Raw genomic sequence first — 9,552 nt, forward strand, 5'->3', positions numbered from 1 at the left:
CACCCTACACAACAGAAGCAGCTGGGAAGCTTTTCAGAAATCCAGACTGCTGGGCCCCACCTCAGAGCACCGTCTGTGTCAAGTGGGGCTTGGCCCTGTTTCCACACATCCTGCCAGGGGACCGCACAGTGCCTGTGGTGAGGGAGGGGCGCTGTGCTGCACTCCGGCTAATTCCCAAGCATCACACTGAGCCAGTGCGGCAGGCACTTGGAGATAAAGGGGCTACAGGGACAGTGAGCTCTGGCATGGGGAAGACTGGTTGCTATAAGCATTGAAGGAATTTGTTGGCTTTCCCTAGAAGAACAATTCTCGTAACATTTACAAAAATGAACATCTAGATTAATTCTGCAGGTTTATAGCTCCTTGGGGGCTGCAGAAAAACATTTGGCACCAGAAACAAACTCTATTCTGTTTTTGTATCTTGCAGTGCAAGATAATTTTGCAAACACTGGATACCAAATTGCATGTACTTCTTTGGAATTTCAATGTTTACATCCATAGAAAGCAGAGAAACATAATCATGGCAAAATTCTCACACTGCCACCCGGACTAACTGCATCTGGAGGTGCTCTTGTGTCTCTCAACTCTCTTGTTCCAGATTTCAATGGTGTTCTGGGCAGAGGTATTTTTTTTTTAATCAGCCTAGAATTTCTTCCTTTGGGGAACTGTTTCATTCCCACGAGATTTAGTTTACATGGGCTGGTAATTAATAGAGCTAACCCTGCCTCTGCCCACGGGACGTGGTCCAGGATGCACCAGGAATGGTAGCCCAATCCCAGGCAACAATGCTCAGGAGGCAGGCATGGGAGACAGAAAGGGTCCTTAGGTTTAATTTGTGGGTAATGGGAGAACAAAGTTCTCTATCAGAAGACGCAGAGCTAGAGATTGTGCGCTGGGGTTTATCAGTGCCATTGTCCTTACTTTCTGTGGAGAAAGAAGGTCAGAGGCAGAAAGAAGCCTGACAGATGAGGTAGAGAGGGAGGGAAGGGGTAGTGGGAGAGCCCTGACCACACAGCACTTGGCTCCAGGCACCCAGGTTCTGGCACCTTCAGACCTGCAAGTGGTCCCTGCATCCTTGTATGGGTCAGCTCTTTGGAGCCAAGTTTCTGTCCCTTGCAACCGAAAGCACTTTGACTAAGACAAGTCTGTGGAGCTCACGAGTGGGTGGACATGTAGGGTATGCACTGGAGAGTCAGGCAGGCATGGTCAAAGAGTGTGTGAGGCAGCTGGCCCTGCGAAGTCCAGGTGTCCGTCTCGGGGTCGTAGCAGTCAAAGGAGGCCGAGTCCTCGATGCTGCAGTCTGTGGTCAGCCGCCGACCGCCTGTCACATACAACTTGTCACCCATCACGGTGGCCCCATGGTGCATCCTCCGGTCTTTCATGTCTGCGCATTTGACAAATTTGTTGGACTGAGGGTCATAAGCAAGGATCCTCCGTGTGTAACCTGAAAACCAAATACCATATGAACGAGAGAGCGTTGCTCAGCCTGGACTGCATGAGCAGGGCTGGGAGGCGTCTGTCTGCTCCCTGCTAACACATAGGCTGAGACCCTAAACTAAAGCGCGGGCTATTGAGGTTTTCTACCATGGCTGGGTATGTGGCAGAGCTGGGGTTGGCATGCACATCTGTCTGAGTCTGGTCCCTGCATCCTTAACCCCAAATTAAGGGAGCACAGAAGCACTGGCTTCCTGAGTGAAGAGCTCAGGGACAGTATGGATTCAGTGCAGAGTGAGAGCAGCCTCCCCATTCTAGTGGCTCACTAAGACTTGTTGGCATTTTTTGCTCTTATCTGCCCAACAATCCAAAGAAGGAGTCTTTGAAAACTCAGGAATGGGTCCCCACAACAGCTCTAGTTGGTGGGTACTTTAAGGATCCCCATTATATTGATAGGCAAACTGAGGCATAAAAAGATGAATAACTTGCCAGATAGTAGTCAGCAAGTTAGTGGTAAAATCAGGATTTGAAGCCAGGTCTGACTTCCAAATCAGCTCTCTTAACTATGCATATTATGCAATCCCAGAGCAATCCCACGTGCATTAGTAATCAATATTATTAACAACAGCAAGCACTTCTTACTGACCATGTGTCTGGGACCGTTAGTGCTAAGGCATTAATTGCTCTTGTGTTTTATCATCTGTGAATTAGGTATCACCCTAGCCCTCATTTAAGGGTGAAGGTAGGGAGGCCATTCCGGATGAAGACAGAGCTTGGTCAGGTTGTCCACAGTGCCCTGAGTGGATTGATGTGCTTTTAGAAAAGACTACCCCACAGAACAGCGTCAGTCTATCGGTGGCCCTTGTCCATAGGAGGTGCCATGCCCTGCCAAGCTGCCCTCTCTTCAGACTCACCTCCCACGATGACAATCCGCTCCCCGAGCAGGACCGCAGGGCCACACACGTTCTTCACCACCCTCGTCTCCATCTTGAACCACGTGTTCCTGGCAATGTGGTAAACCTGCAGGAGAACAGGACAATAGCATTGCGCCTGAAAGCGGGTTAGCTTTTAAAAACACAAAAGTAGTTGTGCAGAAGGTGAGCTGGGAGTGAGTTTTTTCTGTCCACTTCTTTCCAGTGTTTAAAATGCAGCTATCTTCCTTTCAATAAATGAATACTGTTAAATGAGAGAAAGACATCAGCCTTTGTGTAACCCCAAGAAATCAGCAACTGTATTTCCACAGAATGGACCAAGACTTCTGCATTCACATACCTTGCTTGGAATAGTTTTTATTTTTATTGAGAAGAGGAGCAACTTAGGTCTTTGGAAAATCAATGATTTTTTCTGATAATTTTCTATTTCAGGTTCATGTTTAAATTTTTAAATGTTCCAGTGCATCTAAGAGGGTCATAGGGCTGAGAATAAATCTGGGGCAAGGGGAGGGCGGCTTTTAAACAGTTTATGCCTGAAAGGAATTAGTCTGAGAAAAAGGGAGCTCAAAAAAGACGAGAGAGACCAACGAGGAGAAGGCAGATGCTCTCCCTGTCCCCTGGAATCGTGGACCAAATCCTGGTTTCTAGAACACGTCCTGTGAATGTCTGAAGTTTAAAACTGAAATAGTAAATGTACACTGATTCACCACGAGCAAGATTTAGCACAAGAGATGTGAGGTGGACCTCACATGAGAGAGAAGGAGCAAAGCATTTACGAGTATTTCAGTATTTACCACTGAAAACGCACTCTTTCCATATAAAAAGTAATTTCAAACATTATCAAAAACTTTATTTTATCATTTGGCAAAAATTTGACCTTTATCTTATGAGGTAGATCCAATGCTTTCCCTATTTTTCAGATTAGGGCCCCTCTTTAGAGACCAAGTGCCCAAACTGCAACGCCAAACCCACTCACATATAGCAAAGTGCCAACCCTGCAGTTAAACCCGAATACTGAGGTTTTAGTTCAGAGGAAACAAGTCACACATTAACATCTTTGTCTTAAAAGAAAAACAAATAACACACGTGTCTTAGGTTTGCCACCGTAGTACTAGAGGCTTGGGCTGAGGAGCAGGGGCAGCCTGGCTGAGCCCGGAGCGGGTACTCACTCCTCTCCCTGTGTGGGGCCACAACAGTGTTAACCTTCCGGACAGAGGCTTTAGGGAGGCCTGAGGAGACGGAGCGCTGGAGTGGGGAGTAGGGGGATCCCAAGGGCTGTTCAGCCTCCTCAGGGTTTCATCTGAGAACACACATACGTGACACATGCTCTTGAAAGTGGGACCTTAGGAACAAAAGCAAACACTGGTTACATTTTACTCCGGTGACTAATTGTCTCCAGGCCTTCTGTTCTCTCTCAGCTTTGGGTCTGGTTTCAGAAATAGATTGACCATTTACTCTTGGTCCTCATGGTACCCCGGAAGGACTGCGGCGAGGGTGAGCAGTGTTGGTCATGCACCGGGGAGGAAACTACACTCCGTCAAGGCAAAGGACTTGTCTAATGTCACCTACAAACAGAGGTGGACAGAAGGCCAGGAAGGAAGGGACACATACACAGTCAGTTTACATAGTGACTCCATTGTAGTAAGGTTCTTAATGTGTGTGTGCAGATGATCCATTCTGGGAAGAAAACTTGGAGCCTATGCCCGAAAACCTCCCAAGTAGCTCCAAGCATTCATTTTAAGTTATACTCAAGCTAATAACATTTCCATTTCAAAACTAGTGCTAGGTAGATAAGAAAAGCATTCAAATTAATAGTTTTACTCTTTTCCCTCTTCCCATGTCTGCACTATAAAGGGATCACTCAGAGATTAAGGACTTTTTGGCTTTGCAAAGATCTTGTTGATTGTACTAAAGCTTTTTTGATATGCTGGCTGAAATCTTTTTTGAGCTTTGTATTTTACTCTTAGGAATTGGATAACAATTTTGCATTGGGAAATCATCAGCATATTTGTTGATACTATTTTGAAAAACAGTCACAGAAGAGGGAGGGACTGTAGCTTTACATAGAAGCACTTTGTCATATCTGTTTTGGTACAGGCAGAGCTTGGAGGGGAACAGAACGTGTCTCTCTCGATCAAGTAAATGAGTGGGACTGGGGACAGTAATTCTGGAAAGATTAAGCACCTGCTTACTTGATCAGCAATTCTTGCCTAGACTTCTTAAAGATTCTGTAACTCTCCCCACTTCTCCTCTCCAGTCTGCTCTGTAGAAGGCTTCCCCAGGGACTGTCTTAAAATGCAAATTTGCTGACCTTACTGACATGTGAAATCCTTCAATGTGTCCCCATCCCATGCTCTCTGGCTACAATCTCAATTCCTTGACAAGACCTAGAAAGCCTTGCCAGACCAGCCTCAGCTCTATACACACGCACCCCTCAAGAATGTTCCAGAATTGTGATAGGAGAGGCTCAGAGGCAAGGTCTGGGTGGAAGAAGTTGCTGGGTAGCTTGAGAAGGGGCAGTGGGAGATTGGTGAGGACCAGTACCTGTCCCCTCCCCCTACACACTCCCCCTTCCTCTTGTTCTGCATCGCAACTATGTTGTCCTGCTTTCAGTTGCCCCTGTGCTCAGGGTCTTTGGCCCCGGGCTCTCTTACCCAGGGATTGTCCCCTCAGAAGATCACTGACTTCTGCATCATTGAGCAGAGAGGCTTCCTCGCTTTCCCACCCTGGCCGCACCCTCCTACTATGCACTCTCTTAGCATCCACCCTCCTTTGTCTTTCATCTTTCGGCCTTACCTGCCATCTCTCCTCTGCTTCCACTTGAGTCAGCTTAAGCCAGCCTCACAGGTTCCTTCAGTGGTTCCCTGAACCCTGGAGTTCTCTTGGATTCCCCCAGGTGCTCTTAGAGCACCCCTCTAGTCATACTCTGAAGTCATCTTACAAGCTCTTTTAGGGTTCATTGTAATTCACTGTGCCCTCCCATGTCCCCAGGGATTCAGCAGTGGCTGGCGCTCAGTGTAAGGCTTATAAGTGAACAAACTGCAGTCTCCTGTGGTCTCCTAGATTGCCCGTAGAGATAAGCTTGTTATTCAAGCTTCTCATGTCAGTGGATGGGTGCAGAGATTACTGGAAACTTGCATAAAGTTGGAAAACACTTACCGTTCTGAAATGTAGCCTTCATTAGTCACCCTTCTCAGAGAGCTTGTTAGTGAAATTAATATCTCCTTTCATTTAGGACAGGGTTCCCAACCCAGAGTACCTGAGAACCCTCAAAGACTTTATAAAGCCCAGATGTCAGATCTCACACAAAGAGATTTTAATTCAGCAAATCTGAGATCAGGTTCCAGGGGATTTGGTAATAGGTGTGGGACAAGGCTTCAGAATTTTCTTTTAAGTCTTTAGTGATATCGGTTAGAAGCATCTGCCAAAGTCCTATAGAACTTCATTATCTGACATTCAATGGTGTATCCTCTCTCAAATGAAGATAAACTCTTTGTGGGTAGGGATATGCCTGACACAAAAAGGCTAATGTCTGACACAAAAAGAGGGCATGAGCTGAAAATAGTCTTGCTTGCAATTATCTTCCTTCTTTCCTTCCTCCCTCCATTCTTTTCCTGAAAAAGACAAATGTGTAATGCATAATGTGTGCTTGTGTACATAGGTATATACTGTGCATGTATGTGCATACAGGCATTTGTGTGTTTATGCATGTGTGCATGCATGCACTTATGAGCATGTGTTTGCATGTGTGTATGCATATGTGTGTATGCCAGCATATATGTGCATTTGTGTGTATGCATTCGCACACTTACATGACAAGGGCCCAGCTATTTACCTGGATAAGGCGCACAGGGTTCTGCATGATGTCCTCTCCCCCAAAAAGGTAGAGCCTCTGGTCCTTCACAGCCACAGCTGGGTGGAGAACCGCTACAGGCATGCTGGCCATACTCTCCCAGATGTTGCAGACGCTGTCATATCTTTCCATGGAGCCCAGGAGCTCCTGTCCGCCCCCTAGGCCCCCAATGGAGAAGATAAAATTCTTGTAGGCTGTGCTTCTGTGGGAGTATCGGGCTGTCAGCATGGGCTCTCCCAGCCTCCACTGGTTGAGCTTCAAGGAGAAGATGTAGACATTGTGACTGACCAGACTTCTGCCTGCACTGACAGCCATGCCGCCCAGCACATAGATGCTCCGGTGCAAGGTCACTGCTGAGGCCTTGTACAGCCGGGTGGGAAGCTGGGCCAGGCTCTGCCATTCTCCGGTCTGGGCACTGTAGAGCAGGACGTCCCTGGTGGTCTGCTGATTGTCCTTCCTGCCACCTACAAGGATGAGGAAGTCTTGGTAAGAGCTCCTTGGAGGGATGTGCCACAGGGGTCTGCAGTCGGGGGCGCTGGTGCCACACAGAGAGAATACCTGCCTCCTGGCTGCCTCCAGGAAGGCCTGGCATGCAGGTGAGGACTGAAGAAGGGCATCACTGGCCATGAAGTGGTGGAAGAAGGCCGGGTGGACGTACTGAAGCCGGACCTGCTGCAGCAGTTCCTGCAGGTAGCGCTTCCGGGCCTGGAGGTCGTGCCTGACCCAAGCCATGAGGGCCTCGAACACCTTCTCCTCCTCCCCACAGAGCCTGTCATCTCCCAGGTAGTCTCTCAACTCCAAAGCACACAGCTCCTTCAGGTCAGCTGATGCAGCCACCTCTGGGAAGCACGTCAGGGCCACCTCCTGGGCTTTCTTCTTGAGGGCCTCACAGCTTAGGATTTCTGAGAGTCTGATCATGCCCAGGCAGTTGCTGGGGGCCAGTTGGCTCTGCAGGTAGGAGGAGCAGGCCTCGAAGAGCCTGGGATACTGCAGCATGGATGCCGCCTCCATCAGGGGGAGGACATTTCCAGCTGTGACATGTGCCTCCCCAGTGTACACATAGGTTACCACCTGCTCCAGAGCCATCCAGGAGATGCCTTTCAGCTGCACTTTGGCCTCACTGCTCTCCCGGAAGTTGCTGCAGAACATAGCCCGGAAGTAGGGGCTACTGGAGGCCAGCACATTGCGGTGGCATGGAACCTCCCAGCTGCCTGCACAGATGCACACATCGGTCAGGATCCTGTTTTGTCTTAAGCCATTGAGCTGCCTCAACAGGTCAGATGAGAAGTTGTGATCTTTGAAGAGCAGCCCGTCTGGCGACTCCTCACCCATCCTACAGAAGAGGGGAGGAAGCCCCAGGAGGGGACAAGGGTCACGTCTGCATCAGCAGCATGTCCTGGAAGCCTTAGCTGTGGTAGTTCTGAGACCCAGCACACCTGTGTCCACTCAGCGGTCTGTGGGGCCGCTAGGGGTGCTGCATAGCAAAGATTGGAAAGGAAGGTCACCCCCTCCCACCTGGGACCTCAAAGGCAACACATCATGTTTTGGTTATGGTTATATGTCCTTAAAGGTAATAAGAAACCAATACCTTCAGCTAATGTGAGGAGGAAAATAAACCAAAGCTGTAAGTCACTTGACGGTCAGGGGCTGAAGTGTTATATCAGGGAATGGTCCACCCACATGAGCAGCAGAAGTGGGAGCCGCTTTCTAGATTCCTGGAATGTCTGCTGCTTAGTGACCTCATCCAAATGTCTCTTTCTGGGTGTTAGTCATTCCCTATGTATGATGTTCCAGGGGTGAAAATGGACTTTTAAAAATATATACATATATGTACACACACACTTATATGGTAGATTATATTATAAATGTAGAAACATAACTGGGTTTTGTACAACCCACATTCCGTGAAAACATGACCAAACCATGCTGAGGGCTGCTGGATGGCATCCAACTGCCTACCTGCAGAAGAACGAAGCGTGAGGGGGATTTACCTTGCTTTGGTGTGGTGACATCCACTGATGCCTGGTCTGTCTTGTTTCCCCAGAAAGTTTCCACCTCTAGCTCCGAGTGAAACCATAAAAACCAGGCCTTTCCTTCAGCTGGAAAATGATTTGTCCTGGGAGAGTTCTGGATTTGTTTATGCTGAAGGCACTTTCACAGTTTTCTAGAGCTCTGTGCAAGGGCCGCCGGGCAGGGAGACAGTGTATACATTCCAGGGCTAAGAATAGCCGCATATGTACTTTCCACTGTTATGACATGTGACTTTCCAGTTGCCTTTTGCAGCCATCTGAGGGCCTGCCGGGCTGGCGCATGCCCACATGCCTTGTTTCTTTGGCAAGTGTTTACAGCGGCATAAATAGATCGGAGGAACGGCTTCTCTATGTAAGGCTTTGCTGCCCACTTGAGTCCTTTGTCCTAAGAGTGCCTGGGAACTCTAGATGACTATAAACAGGTTGCTCTGACCTGTGCAGAATCACTGAAGATTTCTCTGGGCCACGATGAAGGTAGTAGACGGTCACAGGGAAGCAGAGCACACGCCTGGGTGCAGTTTGGTGGATGTCTGTTTCGCCTCATCAGCCTGGTGGGATCTTGCAGAGAGCTGTGATGTCCTCCTCCGGACTCCCAAGGATAGAATCCAGCATAAACGTCGTTGTTGCTGTTCTTACCTGCTATGAAGAACCCTGGGGTTTCCACCCTGTGAGGGCCCAGCCTCTGTGGGCCTCCTTCCCTCGAAGCTTCCACTTGGGGTGACTGCGTTCCGTCTGCCACAGCTGCCTCTCCTGCACAGTGCTGCCTGCTTGCCAGCTAGTTTCCCTTAGAGTTTAGGGTGATTTTCCAACCTCTTTGTCCATTTTCTCTTGTCAGGCTTGAGCTAGAGGCAGGAGGCAAAGCATACTGCTCCAGGAGAGGAGAAAGAAGAGAAGGAAAAAGGAGGAGCAGGAGGAGGAAGTGGAGGGAGTGGAGAATGGTGCTGGTGACGCGATGGGGTGGGAGGCAGCACGGTTACAGGAACATGTGGGAGACCTCATCCCCGCCGGGATGGGAGAAAGGGCTGCCACTCCCACCTCCATGTTCCAGCCCCGAGTGGAGGGGAGCCTGGCTTTCTCTTCTCATGTCTTGCACGGACTACTGCCATGGCCTCTGAGGATTTTGTCCCTTTCTCCTAATCTCTCTCCCTCTGAAACCTCTGCCCTGTTATCACCAGAGTAGCCCTGGGGCAGGAACGTCAGAATCTGCTCCCCGTCCCCAGCCTCATGTCCTCTGATGGCGTGGCCTGTGCCCAGGCTCTCTTAGCTTCCAGAACCCTGTTTCCTCCCATCTAAGCATCTGTGG

The 9,552-nt window shown here is 49.0% G+C and overlaps 1 protein-coding gene across 1 annotated transcript; it reads right to left on the reverse strand.

Annotated features, from left to right (window-relative positions):
• Positions 1-379: 379 nt before the first annotated feature.
• Klhl38 (kelch-like family member 38) lies at positions 380-9,187 on the reverse strand. Its single transcript, XM_005410931.2, has 4 exons — positions 8,211-9,187; positions 6,202-7,552; positions 2,349-2,454; positions 380-1,444 (listed from the first exon to the last, which is right to left on the reverse strand). The coding sequence occupies exons 1-4, from the start codon at positions 8,294-8,296 to the stop codon at positions 1,155-1,157; spliced, it is 1,833 nt and encodes a 610-aa protein (XP_005410988.1). The 5' UTR covers positions 8,297-9,187; the 3' UTR covers positions 380-1,154.
• Between the last annotated feature and the right edge of the window lie 365 nt (positions 9,188-9,552).

This window comes from Chinchilla lanigera, unplaced genomic scaffold, assembly GCF_000276665.1.
Source record: "Chinchilla lanigera isolate Chin_1 unplaced genomic scaffold, ChiLan1.0 scaffold00139, whole genome shotgun sequence".
NCBI classification, from domain to species: domain Eukaryota; kingdom Metazoa; phylum Chordata; class Mammalia; order Rodentia; family Chinchillidae; genus Chinchilla; species Chinchilla lanigera.

Excerpts from the sequence above, each read along its gene's own strand:
- Klhl38 (XM_005410931.2), bottom strand. The coding sequence starts at position 8,296 with ATGGTTTCACTCGGAGCTAGAGGTGGAAACTTTCTGGGGAAACAAGAC. Across the intron at positions 2,455-6,201 it reads ACCCTGTGCGCCTTATCCAG|GTTTACCACATTGCCAGGAA; the intron begins GTAAATAGCTGG and ends GTTCTCCTGCAG. Across the intron at positions 1,445-2,348 it reads GCGGATTGTCATCGTGGGAG|GTTACACACGGAGGATCCTT; the intron begins GTGAGTCTGAAG and ends TTTGGTTTTCAG.